This window comes from Schistocerca cancellata, chromosome 8 (assembly GCF_023864275.1).
Source record: "Schistocerca cancellata isolate TAMUIC-IGC-003103 chromosome 8, iqSchCanc2.1, whole genome shotgun sequence".
Lineage (NCBI taxonomy): Eukaryota > Metazoa > Arthropoda > Insecta > Orthoptera > Acrididae > Schistocerca > Schistocerca cancellata.
The window spans coordinates 326,105,235-326,132,267 of NC_064633.1; the positions used below are offsets into that span (position 1 = coordinate 326,105,235).

At 43.1% G+C, this 27,033-nt stretch overlaps 1 protein-coding gene across 1 annotated transcript in view; it reads left to right on the top strand.

The window, feature by feature from the left end:
• The window catches only part of LOC126095169 (nose resistant to fluoxetine protein 6-like), a 435,403-nt gene that overhangs the window by 278,624 nt on the left and 129,746 nt on the right, over positions 1–27,033 (top strand). Inside the window, exon 6 of the mRNA XM_049909897.1 lies at positions 13,473–13,654. Within this exon, the coding sequence (XP_049765854.1) occupies positions 13,473–13,654 (182 nt within the window). The remainder of the gene's footprint in view (positions 1–13,472; positions 13,655–27,033) is intronic.

The window sequence follows — 27,033 nt, forward strand, 5'->3', positions numbered from 1 at the left end:
TCATTGGCTTTTGGGACAAGCGTGGAAGTATTTCCGAAATGTCTAATTTTGTACCCTGTTCGTGTGTCACCGTGGTTGAAGTATACCGTGCGTGGCAAAATGGCGCTATACGAAACCGGACCCGAGGACACTCTGGTGCACCACGGGCCATAAATGACGTAGATGAAAGACTGCCGTGGAGATGTGTACGGGAGAGTAGAGTTGGAACTGTTGAACAACTGACAGCTCAAGGCGCTACCAGCAGTGTATCCTCAATGACGATTAAACGATTGTAGCTGCGTATGGGCCTTCGCAGCAGGCACCTGGTTCGTGCACCCTTTCTGAATGCCGTACATCGGCGATGAAGGCTGGAATTTCCACGCCACTGCCACAACTGCAGACTGGTGACAGGTTGCCTTTTAAGATCAATCGTTCTTTAGCCTGTCAGACATATGGTCGTTGGCGTGCACAGCGTGAAACGTCTGAAAGCAAAGGGTCCAGGTTGGAGGAGAGAGCATTATGGTCTGGGGAATGTTTTCGTGGTATTCTGGAAGGCACGATGGATGAAGTTGTGCATCTATCCTCTGAAACCATGTCCACCCCCACATACAGATTGTTTACCTCGGCTCGATGTCATCTTGCAGCAGGACAATGCAATGTGTCACACAGCACGCAGTGTACGTGCTTGATTCGAAGACCTTCAGTAGGGTCGCCAAACACACTGGATTTAAAACCAATCGAGAATCTGCGGAACCATCTCGGTCAGACTGTTCGCGCCCTGGATCTTAGGGGTGAAACTTAGGCCAGCTGGTACGGCATTGGAAACAGCATAGCTCTACATCCCTGTTAGAAGGGTCCAGAATCTCATAGATTCTCTTCCTGCACGTCCAGCAGCAGTCTGTCCTGCAAAAGATGGTTATTCACTCTTTTGGCAAGTGGTCGCATCACTGTGAGTGGACAGTGTGTTAAGCTACTAATATGGGCCGTTACTTCCACCTTGTTTGGATTAACAAGATTTGTGGACTGTTATAAAAACACATACATACATCCTAGATGTTTGATGTCGCTGGATAACGACCAATGTTCGAAAATGGTTGCACCTGAGTTGTTCTAACGAGTTTTCGTTTTCCTTAAACACTTGAAATTAGCACATCGTGAAACCGGCGTACAACAGACGTCAGATTAGCGTGAAGTCTACCAACTGCTTAGAAATGAAAGGAATTAGCATTTTAGAGCAACAACACAAATTGGACAGCAGGAAAGCTGCAACGATTTCTACATCCCATATAAAAGGAGAGCTTACTCAGCGGGAATCAATTTGAGAAATAGCATTTGAATAATGATTGTTTGCGAGAAGAAGATATAAACTGACGGGAAAAAATGGCAATAATAAGAAGCAGATGTGCATGTTTCTACATCTGAAAGATAATATCTATTCAAATTTCGCGTCAGTCGCATAAGAGTGGTCCTACCAGCGCCACTCTAAGCAAGCAATCAGGATTCTTTTAATTACACGCTCTAACTGTCGTAAGCGCTAGTTACCTTTGAGATTGGACGTGATGAGTTGATGTTAGTCAAGAATGCCTTTAAGGCGACAAAGACCCCATTATCAACACCTCACTGAGTTTGAACGAGGTCATATAATAGGGTTACGAGAAGCTGATTGTTCCTCCTGAGATACGTCAGGCAGCAGGAATGTAGCCATTGTGCATTATTTTTGGCAGCGGTGCTCAATAGAATGTTACTTCACGGACTGCACCGAGCCAGATGCCCTGTAGCGGACATTCCACTGACCTCAAGCCACCGTCATTTACGGATTCAGTGGTTTCAAGTGATAATTCATTCGGGGGCAGGTTGGAAGTCTGTTGTGTTACCTGATGAAAGTGGGTTCTGCCTCGGTGTCAGTGATGACCGTGTCTTGGTTGGAAGGAGGCCAATTGAGGGCTGGCAACTAACCTGTCTGCATGCTACACTCCTGGAAATTGAAATAAGAACACCGTGAATTCATTGTCCCAGGAAGGGGAAACTTTATTGACACATTCCTGGGGTCCGATACATCACATGATCACACTGACAGAACCACAGGCACATAGACACAGGCAACAGAGCATGCACAATATCGGCACTAGTACAGTGTATATCCACCTTTCGCAGCAATGCAGGCTGCTATTCTCCCATGGAGACGATCGTAGAGATGCTGGATGTAGTCCTGTGGAACGGCTTGCCATGCCATTTCCACCTGGCGCCTCAGTTGGACCAGCGTTCGTGCTGGACGTGCAGACCGCGTGAGACGACGCTTCATCCACCCCAAACATGCTCAATGGGGGACAGATCCGGAGATTTTACTGGCCAGGGTAGTTGACTTACACCTTCTAGAGCAAGTTGGGTGACACGGGATACATGCGGACGTGCATTGTCCTGTTGGAACAGCAAGTTCCCTTGCCGGTCTAGGAATGGTAGAACGATGGGTTCGATGACGGTTTGGATGTACCGTGCACTATCCAGTGTCCCCTCGACGATCACCAGTGGTGTACGGCCAGTGTAGGAGATCGCTCCCCACACCATGATGCCGGGTGTTGGCCCTGTGTGCCTCGGTCGTATGCAGTCCTGATTGTGGCGCTCACCTGCACGGCGCCAAACACGCATACGACCATCATTGGCACCAAGGCAGAAGCGACTCTCATCGCTGAAGACGACACGTCTCCATTCGTCCCTCCATTCACGTCTGTCGCGACACCACTGGAGGCGGGCTGCACGATGTTGGGGCGTGAGCGGAAGACGGCCTAACGGTGTGCGGGACCGTAGCCCAGCTTCATGGAGACGGTTGCGAATGGTCCTCGCCGATACCCCAGGAGCAACAGTGTCCCTAATTTGCTGGGAAGTGGCGGTGCGGTCCCCTACGGCACTGCGTAGGATCCTACGGTCTTGGCGTGCATCCGTGCGTCGCTGCGGTCCGGTCCCAGGTCGACGGGCACGTGCACCTTCCGCCGACCACTGGCGACAACATCGATGTACTGTGGAGACCTCACGCCCCACGTGTTGAGCAATTCGGCGGTACGTCCACCCGGCCTCCCGCATGCCCACTATACGCCCTCGCTCAAAGTCCGTCAACTGCACATACGGTTCACGTCCACGCTGTCGCGGCATGCTACCAGTGTTAAAGACTGCGATGGAGCTCCGTATGCCACGGCAAACTGGCTGACACTGACGGCGGCGGTGCACAAATGCTGCGCAGCTAGCGCTATTCGACGGCCAACACCGCGGTTCCTGGTGTGTCCGCTGTGCCGTGCGTGTGATCATTGCTTGTACAGCCCTCTCGCAGTGTCCGGAGCAAGTATGGTGGGTCTGACACACCGGTGTCAATGTGTTCTTTTTTCCATTTCCAGGAGTGTAGATACACTGGACCGACACCTGCAGTAATGGTATGACAGCACGAGCACCCTCGTGGTTATCCCATGCATCATGATTGCAAATTTGTACGTCAGTCTAGTGATTTGACCTGTTGTGCTGCCATTCAGTAACAGCATTCCAGGGGGTGTTTTCTAACAGCATAACACTCACTCACATACTGTTGTTGTAGCCCAGTGTGCTCTAAAGGGCATCGACATGTTGCCTTGGCCTGCTCGCTCTCCACATCTGTCTCCAATGGAACACATATGAGACATCATCGGAGGATAACTCCAGCATCACCCACAAACGGAATTAACGCTCCCTGTATTGACCGACGAAGTGCTACAGGCATTGATCCCCATCCCACAAACTGACATCCGACACCTGCACAACACAATGCATTTACATTTTCTTGGTTGCATTTGCCATCCTGGCGGTTACACCGGTTATGGATGTACCAGCATTTCTCATTTGCAGTGGCTCATCTCGCGCTTACATTAACCTTTGATCTTGCAATGTTAGTCACTTAAACATTTTACCTAGACAAATACGTTCCTGAAATTTCAGTACTCTAAATTAATTACTTTTTGGTATTGCAACTTTCTTCCGTCAGTGTGTCTACCAGCTCATGTCGGAATTCAGCAGCGGTAGGATCTTGAACTACCAAGACGATATTGTATTCCTCCACGATATTGGTGCTCGCGTTTGTTAGTGAGAAAATAACAAACTAACGGGTTCTTTGAGGTAATAATCAACGCCATGCAGGTTCTTAACCGCCCTGTATGGCTAGCGCGCCAAAGAGGACATAACATTGGCTCTATCCTCGGCCATGCAGGATAGTACATTCACGTCATGTATTTCAACACAAGTAGCACAAAGTAGACAGGAGTAACGCTATCTACAAGGAGCGATCAAACAGGTTCCGTCTGAGGGCGTTGCTACAGCATATATGGAACGTACCACGACTCTGATGCGAATATAGAAGCACCGACATACCGTACACAGAAGGGACTAGTGTGGCAGTCGTATCTTTCTGACGTCCGGGCAGTAAATGAGAAAACGTGAACTATAGCGACGTTATTATGAAATGCTTCCAACTAGGACCAACGTGCCGTTATTCTTTTCTTGGCCGCAGAAGGGCAAAAAACCGGCTGATATCCATCGGAGACTGAAGAATGTGTATAGGGCAGCATACTTGCCGAAAATCACCATTGTGGAATGGTGCGACAAGGGGTACTGCTGTTTAATAATAGTGTACGTCCTCATATCACAAATTTCGTAACGTAGAAATTTAGCGACCTGAAGTGGGAGACACTAGAGCACCTAGCCTATAATCCTAATCTCTCCCAATGCCATTATCACGCCTTCGGCCCGTTGCAAAATGCCTTTAAGGGTCGACGATTCCTGCCGGACGAGGATTTGCAGATGGCAGTCAAAAACTTCTTCACGCAGCAGGTCACTGTGTTTTACCAAATCGATATCTTCAACCTGGTGCGTAATAGGGATAATTTTTCCTGACTGGCATACCGATTCTGGACTGTACAGCGCTTAAATGGAATCTACTTGATTGGCCCTTATACATTGTACAATGAGAGATGGCGTAGCAGGTTTCAAATTCAGAAAACGCATTTGAATATTGACTCTTTGTGAGTTGAAAAAATATGCACCACCATGTGTCGGAATTCGGCAGCGGAAATAATATGACGTACTGAGATTGCGGTTTATGGTTCCGTGATATTGCCGCTCTCGTAGTAGGTATCCCATGACTATCATACGAATAAGGAAGAGATGCTCAACGCCGTGTAGGATGCCAATGACCCTATCCGACTAGCGGTCGGAAGGGCCAATATATTGTTGGTTTGGCCGTGCAGGCTCGAGCATTCACGCCACTTATCTTTAGTCAGAAAACGGGTATTCTTTGCAGAAGACGTGTATCCAAATTGGCAGTAAGAAGACGTCTGTAGAACCACGGTTTTCCCCAAGGCAACCGTCGTCGCAGCTTCCCTTTGTGACAAAGCAGGTTGACACCCAGCGTCCTACTTTGAACGCAATCCTGTTTCATGTATTAATACCTGTATAAAATTTTCTCTAATTTTGTTTTAAAAATTCCAATGTTCAAGTTCCAACGTCAATCAGATAGTATTTATCAAGACTTGGTTCAAATGGCTCTGAGCACTATGGGACATAACATCTGTGGTCATCAGTCCTCTGGAAATTAGAACTACTTAAACCTAACTAAACTAAGGACATCACACACATCCATGCCCGAGGCAGGATTCGAACCTGCGACCCTAGCAGTCGCGCGGTTCCGGACTGAGCGCCTAGAACCGCTCGGCCACCATGGCCGGCTTTATCAAGACTGTATAAACACCCCCACCCCCTTACACACACAGAAATTTGTTATTCAGATCATTCAGTTAGTTGTTCTGATTGCAATGAGCTAATTACTTTCGTCAGAATTGATGGCAGTCCAACGTTATTGCAAATTAAAAACTTCGTACATCTAGCCGTAGGTAAAATCTTCTGACCTAACAGGTAAACTCGGAAGGAAAGTTCACTTTCAAATTAGAGAACTATTTTTCTCTTCTCAGTGACGTATTTGAATTAGACGAAAGTTAATTAGTTCAAAAGATATTGTTGGTTAAAGATTCCACCTAATCCTAATTTTCAGCGTCAATTATAGCCAAATCACTGTTAATTTCCGGTATCTGTTAATATACCTTTGACTGTCTGAGTTTTCTGAATCAGTCGACAACGATATTAATGAGAAAGAGTCCTTAATACAAATTACCAAATTTTCAATAACTAATTTTTAATATACAAGATGGATCCCATGGTCATAGCCCTGGGATTATCATTGTGTAGGCATAAATAACAACTACATACATTATTACTTGCCTCTCATAACAGTTAATATATATGTTGGAACTAAAGTGTAGGGGTACATATTTGGTTATATGCGTGGTGTCAGCCAGTAGAAAATAAACATTCTTACCTGTGGAATTTATGGATTGTTACAGATTGAAGAAGTTGAACAGCACCATAGAGAGAGTCTTTAAAAGGCCAAATCTAACGCCATTTCACTCGGTTTTTCTATAGTTTTCCCTTAGGCTTGTTACTGGCTGCACATAGTGCTAATCTCGTCTCTGTCTTTTTTCGGTTTAGTCTCGGGACACGTTAGTGCTAAAATTTAGACTTGTTTAAGCACAACTGAGTGAATATACGTTACAGACAAGAGCTGTATCCTTGCAATTGTGTGGTTTAAGTTCAGCTGAGGAATGTTGGTGGTTGTGTGCTATATTTACTAAATTGTGCTTCAGGCAACATTTGATCATTTCGCCTGTACTTTGTGCTCTTTTACTTACTGAAGGCATAAGAAATATTAAGCTCCACATATGTCCGTACTAACTACCTGTTTGTAAACATTAGGGACAGTGAGAGTGTGGTGTGCGTACTGTAAGACCTTCAGTACACACACCATCAGATTATTTGACCTGTCGCTCTAACGAAGTAGGCGAGTGTCAGCAATATGTCTCGTGGTCTTATCGTGGCGTGTTTATCTTCTGCCGTTAGGTCAGACGGTAGAAATGCCAATTGCATGCTTAGAGTAGCAGATTGACGGTTACCAACTTTAAACAGAACTTGATTAATTTTCACACACATTTATTAAAATAATAACAAGCATAAAAATTACTTAACTTGGTTCTGGATGCTATTTACAATTGACAATCTGAAGTTCCTTTGGTATTGGTACGTTAATCTTATCCTCACATATATCTCTGATACTTGACAAAAGTGTCTATATACCGAGCGAGGTGGCGCAGTGGTTAGACACTGGACTCGCATTCGGGAGGACGACGGTTCAATCCCGCGTCCGGCCATCCTGATTTAGGTTTTCCGTGATTTCCCTAAATCACTCCAGGCAAATGCCGGGATGGTTCCTCTGAAAGGGCACTGCCGACTTCCTTCCCTAATCCGATGAGACCGATGACCACGCTGTCTGGTCTCCTTCCCCAAACCAACCAACCAACCAACCAAAAGTGTCTATAAATTTATCTTCATAGCTATGTACAGGAATATGGTAATCGTATTAGGTGCAGACTGAAATTTGACTATAGACAGGTACAGACAAATGTAGAACTCGTACAGACTGGTACAGACTAATGCAGACTGGTACAGACTGATGCAGACAAATGCAGACAGACTAATCGGAGGTCTGTGCACTCGTTATAATACCTCGAGCACGCGTTCATGTATCACTGCGCGAGTGTGATCCGCGAGGAGAAAAGGTTCTACGTTAGCAGCAATCTCATTGGCTACGTTACATATTAATAAGCGGATCGTCGGAAGCAGAATTTGGTTCGTCTCTATGGCAGTGCCATCTCGTAGTGCGGAGACGGACGAGCGCTGCGCCTGCGCTGTCGTGCTTAGCAGGGCCCGCTCTAGGGGGAAAGTTGTGTACGCGCTGACTACGCGGAACTATGTACACAACAGAGAGATTTAGTCATCACCAGTAGGATCTTGAGGACGTAATTAAAGATTGGTGAATTTCCATCATCCACCTTAAAGACGCATCTGGCTATGACAGATCTTGCAACAACACTTTCTAATAGTGCTTCAGCAAAACTGTGAAGCTACCAAGTCATATTCGATAACAGGTAGACCAAGCGATTTGGTGCAGTGGTTAGTGCACTGGACACGCATTCGGGAGGATGACAGTTCAAACCCGCGTCCGGCCAACCTGATTTACGTTTTCAGTGGTTTCCCTACAACGCTTGAGGCAAATGCCGGGATGGTTCCTTTGACATGGTACAGCGGATTTCCTTCCCCGTCCTTCCCTCATCCGATGACACCGATGACCTCGCTCTTTAGTGCCCTCCCCCAAATCAATCAACCAACCATAACAGCTAGGTTTAGTTACGTGACATCTTGACACAACAGCGGAGAGAGAGAGAGAGAGGTACGCCGAAAGTGGTGTACCCAACCACAACATTGGACGCTGGAGTTGCATCCGATTCTATGTATGGCATCACAGGGATCACATCTATATTTGGAGGCTCCCAGGAGATCGGACGTCACGACGTTGCATCCGTCAACGCGGTAAAATCCTACCGCTTAGTATAATGGTATGGGATGCCATTTGGTACACAATATGACAGCCTCCAGTTCACATTGCTGATAATTTATACAGCAGCGGCTACATTTGTGGCGTGTTAAGGTCGGTCGCCGCATCCAGTTTACAAGGAACCTCTGACGTTATCTTTCAACAAGATAACACAAGGCCATACATTGCCTTACTGCCTCTACCCACAACGATGCATAGAGTGTTCGTCTCTTGATTTGGTCAACACATTCTGAAGGTCTCTCCACCCACCAGCAATGTCCGAAAGAATAGACGCAACACTTAAAAATACGTGCGCCTTGCGACAACAACGATCACTCAGTGCAAATGCGCTCTCCGTCCTGTCTTTTGCGGTAATCAGCGTGACTGCAAGGGCACTGGAAATGGGACGCTACGTATGTAGTGAGCGACAAGTTGGGAATTTCGGTTTGACGAAAAGCGTGCTCGGATAGTTCAAGAGATTTAGTTGAGCGCTCCAGTGGAGCCGGATATCCGGGTTCGAGTCCCGATCCGGCACAAATTTTCACTTGTCGCAGTTGAATTTGTTTCGATGCCAGATGGCGGCTAGTGTCAGAATTTCCATTTCGTCATCTATACATCTGAAAAGCTGGTAAGGGTGTTGCAGTGTGGGATGAGTTGAGAAACAATTGTTAACAAAAAATTCGATACATTGCGTTTCCGACTTAATTAGCACTGAAGTTAGCCAATAAGGCAGTAGCGGGCGAAAATTCAGGCAGACGTGTACAAATTCTTTATCTAGAACGCCTGCCCCTAGCTCCGCCGCAACCAATAACTAACCGAACCTGTTGCAACGGAGACTCAAGAGTGCATGTCTACTGAAGTACTGAGGTTAAAGCAGGCCAACAAGGGTTTCTGCAACCCTGTCAAGTTTCACAGGATCCGTTGAACCTGCTGCACTTGACAACAGTTTGCACTGTCAAGCCATCGTGACTATGTTTGCTTAGGAGTTTCACTGCAGCTCATTTATCATAACGGTGGGAGCACAAAAATTAACAAATCAAACCTAAAGAACAATGAGAAGAAATTAAGAATTGGGGTATATATATATATATACCATTCAAGAAACAGAGCCCAAGGCCAGCAAGGGGAGGTTTCGTGAGTTTATGAGGCAGCTTCAAATATATCGGAAGGAGTGTCGCAACGCAAATTGTGTAAAAAGTTACTAAACACTCTTTCGGGAACGTATAGTATGTTACGACATGTTCGTAAATTTGATATTTTGGTGGAGGACAAAGACGTAGTGGCTGACAAGTGCATGGAAATGTGTACTAAGCAATTGGGGCCAATTATCACTTTATAGGCTTTGTAGGTTTACTGCAAGCGTTGATTTCGGTAGGAAAAAAACATGGCTCAGTGGATATTAAAAACAACTTTCTGGTGGTATGCAGTGCAGTGCAGAAAGCTTACTACGAAAAAAAGCTTCTTCTTCCAAACATGTACTTTTTGGATTAACATAATATGAAAAATGAACTTCTTGTTTGCTAAAATGCATTTGGGGAATTCAGAATGAACAATTTTGGCCACTTAAAAAGAATTCAGGGAAACCTGGAAAAGGTAATTAGAATTGGTAGAACTGGGGTCATACCTGCCTGATAAACATTAAGGTTACAGAAACAAGATTTCAAAAAGCTTACTTTAGTTGCCATTGCTGTATAATAGACGTCTTCAGGTTGTTAAGTGCAAAGGATCTCGACTTTCAGATATAGTTCTACTTACTACAGAAAAAATGTATCAGAAGTGAGCTAATGACGGCTAGAATTGAGAGTAACCGGTACTACTCGAAAGAGAGTGAAGAAAAGAAATGGAAGCACTGGTGGTGGAACAAGGAATGTGAGGAAGCGGTAGAGACTCGCAGGAGAGCCTGGAAAGACTGGAGCAGCAAGAAGGACCCGGAAAAATGGTAAGTTTTCTCAGGAGCAAGAAAGGAAGCGGCCCGAAGAATAAGATGGACCAGAAGACAGAAGATGAAGCAGGAACTGGACGAGATTGAGACCAACTTCAGGAAAAACAACAGCAGATACTTTTTCGGGAAATTCAAAAATAGTCGGATTGGATGCAAGGGTAGAGAACTGTTTATAAGAGATAAGAAAGGGGAGCTAGCTGTCAGTGCGAAGGAGAGCTGTCGGATTTTTGCAGAGCACTTTCACGACCTGCTGAACTGTGAACCACCTGAAGAAGAGCTGGAACTGGGGACTGACACAGAAGAGAGAGAGCCACGCCCTCCAATCAGGGATGAAGTCGCACATGCCATAAGCGATCTGAAGAATAATAAGACAATGGAGAAGATGGCATAGCAGCCGAGATGATAAAGTGGGGAGGCAACAAAGCCATAGACAACATGACCAACATAATTCACTAGATCTGCAGAACAAAGAAGTTGCCAGAAGGATGGAAGAATGCAATTGTAGTACTAAAACACAAGAAGGAGGACAAGAGAGATGCAAATAACTACAGAGGAATATCGCTACTAGAGGTCGGATACAAGGTGCTGTCAAAACTATTGCTCAAGAGAGTGGAAGAACAGGTAGAAAGTACAGTTGGCGACTACCAAGCGGGATTCAGGAAGAGAAAAGGTTGTGTAGAACAGATATTTATCCTGAAGCAACTGATAGAACATATGGCCTTAAAAAACATAAAGACAGTAATAACCTTCATGGACTTCACAAAGGCATATGACTCCATCGACAGACAGACTCTTGTTGGGATCCTGAAGAACAGAGGGCTTGATGGAACTACACAAGAACTTATAAAAGAAATTCTGACAGACACAAAAGCAAGGGTGAGATTCAGAGGAGCACTGTCAGAAGAATTTGAGATCAAGACTGGTGTTAAACAGGGAGATAGATTGTCACCATTCTTGTTCAATATAGCACTGGACGAAGTGATCAGGCTGTGGAGAGCAATAATCGAGGAAATGGGAATACCAAAGTCCCATGTGGGGGACAAAAAGAACAACAGAGCTCAAGTGGACTGCCTAGCCTTTGCAGATGACATAGCAATAGTAAGTGAGACGGAAGAAGACGCAAAGACACAAATCGACAACTAAGTAAGGTAGCCAGAAAGGTGGGACTGAGGATCGCCTATAACAAGACAAAGACATTAAACACCACTGCAGACTGGGAAACACCAGAAGGCACTGTGCAAATGGTGAACAAATTTAAATACCTGGGAGAATTTATAACAGGAAGGAACAGGAGCAAGTAGGGAATAACAGAGAGGATAAAGAAGATGAGGTCAGCCTTCTGCATGACGAGAGAGATATACAATAAAACGAATATATCCACAGAGGCAAAGACAAGCCACTACAAGGCAACAGTGGGGAATGCGGTATTATATGCTGCTGAGGTGATGACACTAGGGACAAATGGGGTAGAACAACTAGAGCAAGAAGAGATAAAAGTAGTGAGAAAAATACTAGGTCCCAAAAGAGGTGGAGAGATGTGGATGCGAAGACCTAGTGAAGAATTGTACGGCAACATGAGAACAATATCCGGGGAAATCAGACTCAAAAGGGCAAGGTTTGCTGGACATGTAGTTAAGATGAGTATGGACAGAATGACAAAGAGAGTGTGGGAAACAACAGGAAGGACAAGGGGAAAGACAGGAACCAAGTGGGTTGTTGAACTTCGGAAGGACTGGTTGAAATTGGGGATCAAGGTCGAAGGAAAGGAAAATTGGAGGAACAAATGTACGCCGACAAATGACAGAGAAGAATACAGAAAAAGATTAGAATGTCACCAGTGGAGCCGCCAGGAGAAACGGAAACTGAAGATCTCGGAGGAAGAGCAGGAGAGAAGAAGAGAAAGAATGAAGAGGTTCTGGGAGAAGAAGAGGAAAATGCAGTCCACGAAGGGGTTACCTGTGGTCCTACAGAGGCCGTAACGCAAGAAGGAGAAGAAGAAGAAGAAAGAGAGTGAGGTTACAGAGAAAACTATTCATATAGAAATTAATAAATAATCCCGATAGACGCCGAAAAGGAAAAAGAACAAATAAAATTCAGCATTTTCTGGTCTACAATGACCTAAAATGAATATTATATTTCATTGAGCCTTATCTTCCGATACTCAGGTAAAAAAAGACATTTTATCAACTTCCGAACCTTACTCATAATGGTACAATGAAAGCGTACGGGAATCAGCGGGAGGACGGGCAGGCAAGCAAGATTCCTTTAGCCTGCTTGGGTTGGGCGTGGCTTGCCTTGTATGGGAATAAAGCAGCCTGCCCGTTATGCTGATAACGTGCGGCGGCTTGCTTTCCTGGCTAGCAAGCAAGTATGGGCAGGCTAAGAGCGGAATATGTACGCCTCTGCATTCAAGCGCCCTACCAGAGACGGTGTCGGCCTACGTGTTCTTAGTTTGGTTTCCTAAAACGTAAAAGAGTGATTCAGAAGATGAACATGGGCGGCAGTTAGGCTCAAACCCGATCCAGGCTGAGCAGTCTCGTGCGATATTATATGCGCATACGCTGTGAGAACAACTGACACTAATTGTATCTCACGTGCCGATTGAATTTGCATGCTCAACGGTCTGAGTGGCTAACTTTAATGCTAGGTAACTCGGAAACAGAGCAACATATAGAATTTTTTTCTTAACAGTTATTTGTCAGCACAAACTACCTACAACATCCTTACAAGGTTTTCGGTCTCTTTCTGTCCACCTCGTATAAAAGGCTACGGGGTCATGTATGGTGTCAGTTCTTTCAACCAAGGCGAATCGCTTATAGCGAAGCAATCTGAAAGAACAGACACCACGCATATAAACAAATATGTACCCCTACACTTTAGTTCCAACATCGATTGTTTCTTGATATACATAGGTGTCAAAACAATTTGGCATTATTTTGCATGTGAGGACAAAGGGCTTAAGAACATTGAGTTACGAACGACTCGCAAAGTAATAGTGAAATATATCTCTGTAATACTGAAGATCCAAAGGCAGGTAACTGGTGATTTCTGTTCCAGATAGTTCTTGGTTAGCTTTCTCGGCGCGCAAAAATTGGTGTGCCATCATGTCCACAAGTCGAGCAGGATTCACCAGCTTGCACGGTCTCAAATTCCTCAGCATGGCTTGGGTAATGCTGTTCCACACCAACTCTGTGGTCGTCGACACACCGGCTGCCAACTCGAATCACACGCTTCCATCGGTGAGTACAAACAAAGCATATGATTTGTGGCTTTTTGGGTATAGAACTGAAGAATCGTTCGCTGTAGAGTGCTTGCGAGAATACACAAGTCTTCTGTTCACCGTATACCAGGCCCGTCACCTTGATTGCGCTGGTTTGTGGAGATCTGATATGGTAATAACACCATGTCTTTCTGTATGAGATTCTAAAATTCATACAGTATGCCCACTGGAAGAAATGAAGAAATTAGTGTATATGAAAAAAAAAACACGTTGTTATCTGTTATGACTACATGCTGTTCAAAAATGGCTCTGAGCACTATGGGACTCAACTGCTGAGATCATAAGTCCCCTAGAACTTAGAACTACTGAAAACTAACTAACCTAAGGACAACACACACATCCATGCCCGAGGCAGGATTCGAACCTGCGACCGTAGCGGTCGCGCGGTTCCAGACTGTAGCGCCAGAACCGCTCGGACGCCAGCGGCCGGCACTACATGCTGTCTAGAACAAACTGTATAATATTCTCCATTACAACATCTTCTTTCGTAGGAATTCTGTGGTTAGTAGAAGAATAATATTTCCGAAACGGATGCTCATTCGTAGTGAAAAAAACCTGTTCTGTTTGTAAGCAGTCTTTGCAGATCCACTGGAACATTTAACAAGGACGTCTGATAGCTGATTTATGCTGCAGACCTTAGAATGTCGAGGAACCTGTCAGCTTATGTCTTCTGAGTAATAGAGCAATGGTTGGGTTCAGTGCTTCCCTGAATTCGTCATATCACACTTATGTTTTAAACAGTGGTCAAAGGCACAAGTATCTCTTGTGATTGAAACTGTGTATGTCCGGATACATAGCCTAATATCAGAAAGCGTTCAGTGGTGCTTCCAGTGGATAGAATTTGTATGCTACATTTCCTACAGTTAGGTAATTTTCCTCTTGTTTCTACTGTGAGTGGTTTCATATAAATGAAGCTACCTGATATGACATTTTGCGGCGTTCACATGTGAAAATCTTTGTGTACCTTGATTTTTACAAGAACGTAGGAAGTCTTCAAAGCTGAGGAAATTCAGTGGTTTTAAGATCCTCCCTTTATAACCTCTTGCTGGATATAATTCTGATCCTTCTCTTTAGCGAACAGGCTATATAAGGAGTGAGCTCATAAACTATAATTAATGGTAGGGCCTGTTCTGTCAGTTTCAGGGAAGGTCTGTGTCAGTCGTATTTTAACAAAGAAGTCATCAAATACGGAGCACAGATTACATTTATCTGAACGATTTCGTCTGATTAATCCAAACACACATCGTGACAGTCATTCATTTCTCGAAGATCATGTGCCGCTAATACACGGACATCCCTCTACAAAATACAAATCGCGTTAGTACATTCTACACAACAAACGCGACATAGAAGTACGGCCTGTCACCAAGAGCAAAAAGTCTCTGACACATGTACAGTGATTCAGTACCAAATTAAGTTCAATACAACAGTCTGCACAGTGTTAAGTGCGAAAGCAGGGCTATAGCTGAGGCAAGAAACAAATGGTGATATATTCTTAAGGTTAGGGCATTATAGGTTCATGGTTGCAAAATCAAACAGGGGTAATGCAGAAGACGATTTAATAATGAATAAGGAATGCGGGTAAGCTACTATGAACAACATAGCAAACGCACTAAACAACAAAGGGAGACATGAAGCCGATACACACCGCCGTAAGTTTATATGCCAGCTAGCTACGCAACTGATGAAGTGAGTGGGATATGATAAAGGAAACTATTCGTGAAGTGAATGGAGTTAAAAAGTGAATTGTGGCGGGTGATTGGAGTTAGACAATGGGAAGAGAAAGAGAAGGAAAAATTTTCGGAGAATATGGAGTGAGAGAAAGGAATGAAAGTGGGACCCGCCTGCTATAACTTTGCACAGTGCGTAATTTGATCATCAGAAAAACTTGATTTAAGAATAGTGAAATAAAGTCATATAGTTGGAAGAGGTCTGAGGGCACTGAAAGGTTTCAGGTCGATTAGACATGATGAATCACCAAAAACTGGCATCGTGAATATTGCGAAATTGGAATGCCCGATTGATGCGCGGTTCTCAAAGAATGGATTGATAGTCACGGGCTCGTACTGTTAGCCAATCAAAAGTTTCTAATCATAATTAGAAAGTGTATTTTTTTGTGCAAACATACACTTTCATGAGAATGTCGGTGGTGTTTGTTGCAGGATTTTAGTTCGAATCGTTTACAAGGCATCGTATTTTGAAAAATTCGCACACTGACACTTGCACAATACCTGTAGTAGCACAAAATAAAGAAACACTCAAGTGCATACACTAGTTACGTGGACTCTGACGACTAACGAGACAATTGAGCATCACAGGTTGTGTCCAAGATGACAATCAGCAGCGGCAGTACACACTTCCGTTCTGGTATGGAACGACTGCTGCACATATGCTAGCATGACAGCGGAGATGTCCGAGCAGGCTGCAGTAATACGTCTTTCTCATATCATCGTGTGTAGTTCGTATATCCTTGTAGACAGCATCTTTCAACTCCCCTCACAGAAAAACGGTCCACAGCCGTCAAATCCTGGGAATGGGCCAGCCAAGGTACATGTCCTCTGCGTGAACTCCAACTATTTGGAAAAACTTCGTGAGGACATTCTGTAGCACTTCGTGTACTATGGGCTGGACAGCCATCATGTTGGTACCACAGGTTCCTCCTAGCCTGCAGAGGAAAGTCTTCTAGCATCCGTGGAAGATGGTCTCTTGGTGGGCTGCAGTACTTGTGCGGGTTCAGTGTTCTGTCTATGAAAAATGGGCCTATGAACTGATGGTTCACTACCCCACTACTTTTACACTATACGGACGCTGACGTTCCATCTGAAAAAATGGGTTGATGTCTGTTGGGATGTCTTGCCACATACACAGTACAAGAACTGGGTTCTTCCTACACTCTCCGGACACGATGAGAATTCTGGCTTTTTCTACGTTGGTGATCCCAACTGCTTGAACTGTCTCACTCTAATTGGCTAGCAACTCGCAAGGCATTCAAGGAACACGCAAGCACACACTAAGCAAACATAATAACATTGTAGCCGTGCGGGGTAGCCGCGCGGTCTTATGCGCCTATCTACGGTTCACGCGGCTGTCCCCGTCGGAGGTTCGAGTCCTCCCTCGGGAATGAATGTATGTGTTGTCCTTAGCCTAAGTTACTTTTTAAGTTAGATTAAAGTAGTGTGTAAGCCCAGGGACCGATGAGCTCAGCAGTTTGGTCCCATAGGAACTCACCACAAATTTCCAAATAACATTATACCTAGTAACTACTCAGGCTGAATGGCACAGACAAGAGTCGGTGTGGAAAATTTTCAAAGTACGACACCTCGTAAACGATTCGCACTAGAATCGTGTAACAAACACCACTGAGTTTCTAATTTACCCTACTTTCAACTTGTTAATGTCAACAGATATTGTTCCATTTAAAAAAGTAGGTTTGCACAAAAAATACGCGTTCTGAGTATTATTACAGTCTATTGATGGGCTAACAGCACGTGCCCCTGACTACCAATGCATTCTGTGACAACCGCACATAAGTAGCACTTTCCATTTCCGCAATATTTTCGGTGCAAGTTTTAAATGATTCACCCTCTACGATGGTAGCACAAGATTTCTAGAGCAGATTTCAAATCGTAAAACGTTTCTAAGGGCAGATGTGGAATCTGCCCATAATTTATTAGTTACAAACTGCAGAATAAAAGTGAAGAAGTTGCAAAAAGAATGGGTAAAGTGACAGAGAGATAGCTTATTGAGAGTTTCAGAGCGAGCATTATGCAGTGTTGAGGTCTATCAGAAAAAATAAATGCAACAGAATTCGAATGGCTCACTCTGAAAGATTAAACAGTGAACGCAGCAAAGCATCACATAGGTAAATGGACGAGACCTAGTACAAATCCTTGGACACCATAGGAATACTGAATTTAATACACGAAAGTAGAAAATATAGGAATGTAGCCAATGAAACCGACGAAAGATAATGCAGACGTCTAAGAAATGAGATTGACAGGCAATGCAAAACGGCTAAAGTGGAATGTCTAGAGGACAAATACAAGGCTATAGAAAATTCATTGCTATAGGGTAGGACGGGTGCCACTTACAAAAAAATTAGAGCGGTATTTGGACAATAGAGAAGCAGCTGTATCAATACCAAGTGCTCAGAAGGTATGTAAGTACAAAGCAAAGAAGAGATAACTGGAAGATGAAAGGAGTATATAGAGCCCTTATATTGGGGAAACAAATTGAGGACAATAGTACAGATGGAGAAGCGGAAGAAGATGAAGATGAGAAGGGAGATATGATATAGCGAAAAGAATTTGACAGAGTTCTGAAAGACGTAAGTGGAAACAATCCCCCCAGTAAGTGACGACATTCCTCAAAATAACTGAGATTCTTGGAAGAGTTAGCCATAATAAAACTATTCCACCTGGTGTGCAAGATATATCAGACAGGATAAACAACTTCACAGTTCAAGAGGAATATAACAATTCCAGTTCGAAAGAAGGCAGGTGTTGACAGGTGTGAATAATTCAGATCCACCAGTTTAATAAGACATGGCTGCAAAATACTGAAACGGTTTATTTACAGATGACTGGAAAAAGCTAGTAGAAATCAACCTCAGGGAAGACCAGTTTGTGTCCAAAAGAAATGTAGGAACACATGAGACGATACTGACCCTACGTCTTACCTCAGAATATAGGTTGAAGTAAGGTAATCCTTTCTTTATATCATTTGTATATTTGGAGAACGCTTTTGACATTGTCGACTGGAACACACTGTTTGAAATTTTGAATGTAGCAGGTATAAATGCAAGATATGACAGGACTTTTACAACATATACAGAAACAAGACTTAAGTTACAAGAGTCAAAGGACATGAAAGGGTAGCAATGATTGAAAATTGAGTGAGACAGAGTTTCAGCGTATCTATAATGTTATCCAATCTGCACAATGAATAAGTAGTAAAGCGAACCAAGAAGAAATTTGGAGAGGGAACTAAAGTTCAGGGAAAAAATTAAAACTTTGAGGTTTGCAGATGACATAGTAATTCTGTCACAGAGATCCAAATACTTGAAACAGCAGTTTAATGACTGATGTTTTAAAAGGAGATTATAAGATGAATCTCAATAAAAGTAAAGCAGTGGCAATGGAATGTAGACAACGTAAATTAAATGGTGCTAAGGGAATTATGTTACTAAATCATACACCAAAAGTAATAGTGTATTAGTAGATGTTTCGGCTCCTAAATAATTGATGATGGTCGAAGTAGAGAGAATATAAAACCCAGCCCTGCTGTAGCAATGAAAGAACTTCTGAAAAATAGAAATTTTTTAACATCTGATATAAATTTCAGTGTTGGGAAGACCTTTCTGAAGATATTTATCTGCAGTGTAGAATTGTACAGCAGTGAAATGTGGACAATAAGCAGTTCAGGCAACAGGAGAATTGGGATTTATGGGCAATGATGAAGATATTGTGGACAAATCATCATAATACTAATGACGAGGTATTGAACAGAACTGGGAAAAAAGAAATTTGTGGCACAACTTGCCTAAAAGTAGGGCTTTGTTGATAGGACACATGCTGAGGCATAATTGGTAATGTATGGACACGCAGGAGTGTAAACACTGTAGAGGGAGACCAAGGGATGAATCCAGTAAGCAGGTTCAACAGAAGTTACATAGAGATGAAGAGGTTTGGACAGAATATTCAGGAGAGTTCAAACCAGCCTTCATACTGAAGACTACAGCAACACTTGTGAGTACACAAACATAGTGACAATAATAACTACGGATTTTAAAATAACGTAAGAGAAAACAACATTCACGAAAGTTTTCCAACACTACAGTACAGTAGCACTTTTCACCACCGAAGCGCTGTTTCCTGACATTTTGATCTAATAACGCATTAGTAGCCGCACTGAGTGATTTCTGGTGCAGTTTTCAACTCGTCTGCTCGATGAGGGTCCAAGACAATTTATGATCTAATTAGCATAATTAATGACTAGTTAGCATAATTACACACATATCCGATAATTTATTACTCTTAGCATAATTTATTCATTGCCTTCTCTGCATTACCACAATTATTATCCAGTTAGCATAATTTATAGCACAAAGTTGGGTCCAGTATGGCGAAACTCTATTAACAGTTCCCACTCCCCTACCCTTCTCCTACATGTGTTGAATTATTGCATGATAGAATAGTAAGAACAAACTTGGAGAATCTTTTAAACACAGGTACACTGTGACTCATTTCGCAGTTACATTCTGGAGGTGTTACTATGTTTAATTGGTGCTCCTTTTATGCAGTCAGGAAGGAAGAGCACCGTCACAAAATCACTATTGTGTGAACGCTATCATGGACCTGCATCGTGTCCTTCACCTGTTGTTCACGCCTCTCCCATGTCTGCTGGCACATGCATGAATGAAGGCCGATAGTAGACCGAACCAGGGCACAGTGCACAACACTTACATCCCCCAGTCCACCACCCTGCCTCCACAACTACCAGTAGGGCCCCTCGTCTCCGCAGAACCAATCCTGCTAGTTAAAGTCCTTCCTTAAATCCCTGCTGTTGGTGATACTTACTTCGCCCATCTTTGCCGTGGTGACTTGTATGGGACAGCTCCTTCGCTCCCTTATCCACCCCTTTTTCAACGACTAATGGAGCAGCAAGACAGCAGTCAAGCTGCAGCCATGGACAGGCCCTCTTCAGCCATGGTCAAAGGGGGCAGCAAGATGGCAGTAACATTAAGAGTATATCCTCTCAACTATAGTTCACTGAATAGCAATCTCCCTCAGTGTGGGATCTTCTATTTTAATCTATGGAATTAATGTAATATTACAGCTAAAATCATTAGTACTTTACCAGCTGCACCACAGCTACCACATATTTTAAGGAGTATTAAAGTGCATTTCCCTGCACAAGCACCCTTATAATTAACTGTGGTGTAACACTCATTCATGCTACAACAGTTTGATGAGGTGGGCGTATGAAATAACCAGTCACTACGACCTTTCGCTGTGGACTAATGTAATAACAAACCACAAGCAATGTGATACAATATGATACTGCAGTGCCTGTGTTGTTCAGAAGTACGGTGCAATGGTCCTTAGAACATGCATGCATGTCTGAAGGAACAGGCCCTAAGGCGATTACAGCCTTTGAGAAATACATGAAATATATTCACAGTTGCAAATATGGACAACTGTGAATATACTTCATGTAAATCAAAAGAGAGGTCTCAGTGTGGACTGATATGTGATGTGAGTGTGAGGATACATGTGTATCAAACAGGCCAATGCAACTAACCTTGGTGCTAGTAAGCAAAGATTTAGAAATTTCTTAGAAACTTTTCATGTCTATGTTGTTTATGTATATTGAGATGTGGAACATTTGCAGTCCTGTGTAACAAACTGTGGTTGTCTCCCAGCAGTATCAGTGTATGTGGTATGAGGGCTGAAATATGCGAAAGTGGTTTGAGGGTATTTATAGTTGATTGTAATGGTAGCGTAGCACATGTAGTCATACATTCATGCTACCCACCACATTAACTGTGTGCTGTTGGATGTAGGGCATTGTAGTTATGCACGGATGAATTGTGGGAAATGTAGTTCTGTGAAAATATGCGTAAAACTCCGAAAAGAATCTTCTCTGTCATATCTGGTATTCTTGCAAAGACAATGGATTTAAACCTCTTCATTTAATTTCATAGCTGTAGCGATTTTTAGTCACTAACATAAAGTGACGAGATTCTTCCAATACTGTGTACGCATTTCTCTAGTCATCATCAGTAGAAATGAAGTACTACACTCTCACATCATCATGTCTGACATAAGGCTGAAATTACGATCATGTAAGGTTATAAAACAGTCCTGAAAGTTTTACATATGCATATGCCATGTGAACTCGACAAAAACATAGCTTTTTATCAAATAGAAGTCTCAATCCCATCAAAGGATTCTGATCATAAAACTCTTTCACAGTTTCATGGAACTGTTCTTTGACTTCGTAAAATTCATCTCTCATTTGAAAATACTATGCGTTAAACAGTGTATTCTATGTTTTATGTGTCAAACTGGAGACCAGTCAATGCTATCAGTAATATTCTTATCTTGTGTAATACAGAATTGATGCTGCAATGTTTACTGAAAAGCTATTAAGCAGTCATTCTTAGTTTTCAAGAACTGACCGTAAATCTCACCTGCTTTTGGATTTCTATACAAACCATTCTGCTTTACTCGCGATATTTCGACATCTGACTTGGAAATCCAGTGTAAACTTCTAAAAAATATTAATCATCAAGGAATGATACTTTAGCCCAGGGGTAATAAATGCGTTCTTCTGTACAATGCGAAAAGAATGTCTACACCCCTCTGAATTGTTTTTATGTCTTCATAAACTGCAGACAGACCAGCAGCAAAGCCATCAGATACCTGCATCTGGCGATGGCATTACCTGTGAAGTGCTGGTAGAGGGCGCTGTGCAGGTGTGCAATCTAATTACCTCCAAGGCTACCTAGTGAAACAATTCAGCAGCCAACAGAGATGTTTGTTTAAGAACCAGTGGCTCACTACTGTCTGTCAGTGGACCACTTTGCTCAGCATCCAGCTCCTCTATATGGCTCCACTATGTCACATGTGATATCAGAGTTTTTGCTCTTAAATGTCTCATGGAACTCTCTTAATGAGCTCTCCTCTTCTAAGAATGTCATCCTTTTTCATTACATGTATTTGCGATGTTTTTGGTGGAATGATTCGACTTATAAATAACTATATAAGTGTTTCATTCTCAGATGTGCTTGATGCATGATTGATGCAAGTTGCAGCAGAATGGGGTGGCTTCCATCATAGCTGCTGTGTCACTATTGTGCGTAGAAGGCTAGGTTCAGAATATATACACACTTGCATATTTATTATTTAAATAAATACCACACCAAGAAGATCCCCTTTCCAACTATCTCCACCACCTCAGATCGAGTATCTCACTAAATGCACCCAGATTCACCCACACAGCTGCCACAGCTGTAGGGCCAGACTGTGAGCCTGAGTCACACTGCTGGAGTGTTGGGATCGCAGTGGCCTTCAACTGCCAAACCAATGGAGGGTCACCACATCACCACCAGCAGTTGGAGAGTACCAACAGAGAACCACACGCAGTTACTGCATGACATTTACTGCCAATTTGATAGGTTAACACGAAGTGGAGGGTAAAGTTCCGATTCCCACCGATAGTATGCTGTTGTGATGTACTGCAACCACCCCCAGAACCCCTCTAACGTTATAGACCATGTGAAAAGTGGCAAGTGTACACAGTCTTGTAACTACAAGTTAGCTATTGGGTTTCAAACTTTGAGTGACAAATGTTTAAACTGTGGCATGAGAGGGTGAGGTGTAATTGTTAAATTAAGAATTGACCACAATATTTTATGTGTGGGATTGTTGGCACCCTCAAAAACCCCAGACTCCAAGTTGGTAGACTTGTTGGATTCTGGCATGGCCTGCATGGTTGTCAGATCACATATGCTAAGTATAAAATTCAAGATGATGGAACTGGCGAATACTGGAACAACTTGCATAGTTGCCATGTAACCTGTGTTAAGTTTAAAATGGTGGGATATTAAAACATAATTGATTTTCCCCACTCCTATGGTATTAAAATTCAACTACTCTAAATATAAGTTATGCCATTTGTGTTGCATAGTTTTGTAGTTATAAGTTAGCTCTTTGGTCTCAAACTTTGAGTGACAAATGTTTAAACTGTGACATCAAAGGTTCTGACGTATTAGAGGGTGTGCCAATATCCCCAGGGCCGCCATCTTGGATCACCATCTTGGATTCTAGCGTGACAGAGTCTGTGCCAGTATCCCTATGTCCACAACCTTGAATTGTCATTTTGATTCTGAGAACATAGAGCCAGTGGTAGTACCCCTACATCAGCCATTTTGTATCCTGATGTCTGTCATAGAGGCTATGCCAGTGTCCCCAAGTCCATAATCTTCACTTCCAACTTCACAGATGTTGTGGTATCTCCATGTGAGCAATCTTGGAAGGACGTCTTGAATTCAGAGATCACAGAGGCTGTGCTAGTATTTCCAGGACTACTATTTTGGGTCGCCATCTTAAATATTGACGTCACAGAGCCTGTGACAGGTTTGCTACGTCAACCACCTTCAGTTCTGACATTATATATGATGTGCTAGTACCTCTAGGTCTGTTGTCTTGGATTTTCAATCGATAATATTATGTCCCATATTGCATTTTTTAATTTCCCGCCATTTTACACTTACGAAAAAACCTTACCTCCACACTGACAGCAGAGGAGTGTGAAAATCGCAAGATAATTTGAATTTCCCACCAATTTTGGGATTTCCCACCATCTAATACTTAGGGAAATTAGCCTTTATCAGAGATATGTGAGATGACAGGGAAATCTGGCAACAATGCATAACATCATAATTGATGCCATAGGGCGAGTAGGGAATTCTTGCAACAATGCTGGCTGTGCAATAACAACCACAGCAATAGTACCTTCGACCACTTGTTTACTCAACATCAGGACGAGTATAGTGCGTATTACAAACTTCTGAGAACTATCGGAGCCCTCCACACACCTCTGAAACATTAGCTAGGAGACTTAAATGTGTCGCAAAGTGGTTGGCTCATTTCTGTGTTGTATGATTAGCTAACCACTTACCTCTGCCTATTTCATTTTACTGTATGACAACGGTAACAACCGCCTTATATAAATGGGTTACTTATAAATTAACATTCGATTGGTCATTAAGAAAGGAAGTAAATAAATAAAAATATTTTATATGCAACCTGTACTTACAGTACTTCTCCAGATAGTCGCCATCTAAATTCAAACATTTATCTTACAGTGGCGCCAGTTTCCTTATCCTTTCATCAAAGAATGGTGTCACCTGGTGCTTCAGCCAACTGTTGGGACCTTCCTTGAGCTTATGTTAGTTGTCAAGTGCTGCCTAGCAAGCCAGGCCACCGCCTTCGGAACGAGATAACCGTCGTTTGGTGGCAAAGTTTGGACTATATAGAAAAATCTCCCAGGCAAGAAGTAACAGTTATTTTTTCATTTGATTCTCAATAAGGGGTCGCATATGGTTGTGAAGGAGAATGATACATCATGTTATCATCCCGTCCCGTTTGTTTTTGATTTATCAACGTAGTCTTGTAAGAGCCTCACCATAAACCTATGATATTACAGTATTCTCACATGCTACTCTCATGAAATCTGTTGTCAAAATTCCTTTCTGGTCCCAAAATGAAATGTTACCGTCATTTTGCGGCTCGACAACATCTGACTGAATTTTTCGGGATTATTGGAAGAATGGGTGTGCTTTCACTGTTCGAACTGTTCCGTAGTTCATGTCCGTGTCTCATCCCCAGTCATGATTCTGTTCAGAAATTATTCCTCGTCCTCATAGTGACGCCCAAGGAATGTCAAGTACAAAGTCCTTCTTTCGTACTTTGTGATCATCGATTATATACCCATTAAAAGGCTTCTGGATAAACCGCCACATCATCTTATAAAATACTTAAACGCTAAAATAAACCGAGTTGTGGTAGGCTACCCCATGACCCTGAGGTAGGCTGCTGCAGTTCGGAAGAAATGTTGGTGTATTTTAGTATTTTAAACATTTTTATGATGTTACTGCAGTACAACCGGAACTGTTTTAACGATATTGATTCTTTCCTTGAGGACATACATATTTGTATCAATTATATATTTTCATATTTCCCGTGCACGAAACATAGGATAACCTATCCTCTCTATGATAATGCTGAAGAAAATTGGTCTTGAAATCTGAGTCACAAATCCAGAACTTTCAGCAATTGTGAACCAATGTCTCACACTCACTATTTTGCCAGCATGTGACGTAAGTTCATTTGTCACATCTGAATGTCTTTCTTGACCAGTTCCATCACGTTCGTCTCTGCAACGAGCACTCAGTTTTCTGAATAACTCTCTCACAACACCGTCACTCTTCAGCCCATCTCCAAGCACACGACACCATCGACGTCGAATGTTGACGGCATCGACTCCTTCTCCTCGCAGGAAACGAATCATAGAATGTATCTTGCATTCCTTTAACAAAGCTCATTGGTATCAGCACGCTCGGCTCTGGGATGGATTGGCAGACCCAAGAGGGTAACAACATCATTGACAGTTCCAACAAATACCACACTTTATTTAATAAAACATGCAGCATAATGTGACAAGACATTAAACCACTGCAGCTTAGTGAGTCAGTAAGATTCAGGGACGAATTATCGCAAGAAAATCTTACTACTGGTCTTTGGATCATTTCTCGTAAAGGATGGAAGCTTCTACTTGAAATTAAATGATTCAGTAAGTTAATGGCATTAACAAATGTAAAAGCAAACAAAATACAGAATCTTAGAAATTTTTGTTTAAATCAGTTGCTAGTTACATCAACAACTAAAATGTTTAGCTATTAAAAAACAACTGAATGGCGTAGCTTGCTAAAGCAGCCTTTACTAAAATAAACAACATTAAATAAGATGCAAAATACTAGAAAGTTTCAGCAGACTGCTTAGTTGGCCAAGGCTCCATATGAAGCCACAGCAAAGTTGCAGTCAGGTGGGACGCCGACGTAAAGCCCGGAAACTACAGACAAGTACATGCAGCAAGGCAAGTTAACGACTGCACAGACCAGACAGAACACAGCCGAAATCTATAAAAAAAAACTAAAACTAAAATTAGATTACGCAGTTACAGGCCGAGTAACACACAAAACAATACAACACTGGAAGAGGTCTCAGAGAGAGGTGTCAGCACAAAGCGGCCAGGATCAACTGGCAAAGTTTAATCCTGCAGAAAGCCTATTAAGACTTGTCAGTAGCCACAGTAAAATTGACTTAAGTATTAATAAAAAAATTCAAAACATCATTTCATAACACGACAGGCGCTAATGGGCTTGAATAGGTGGCCTAAATATTTCGTCAACCAGCATCAAAAATACACTCCTGGAAATGGAAAAAAGAACACATTGACACCGGTGTGTCAGACCCACCATACTTGCTCCGGACACTGCGAGAGGGCTGTACAAGCAATGATCACACGCACGGCACAGCGGACACACCAGGAACCGCGGTGTTGGCCGTCGAATGGCGCTAGCTGCGCAGCATTTGTGCACCGCCGCCGTCAGTGTCAGCCAGTTTGCCGTGGCATACGGAGCTCCATCGCAGTCTTTAACACTGGTAGCATGCCGCGACAGCGTGGACGTGAACCGTATGTGCAGTTGACGGACTTTGAGCGAGGGCGTATAGTGGGCATGCGGGAGGCCGGGTGGACGTACCGCCGAAT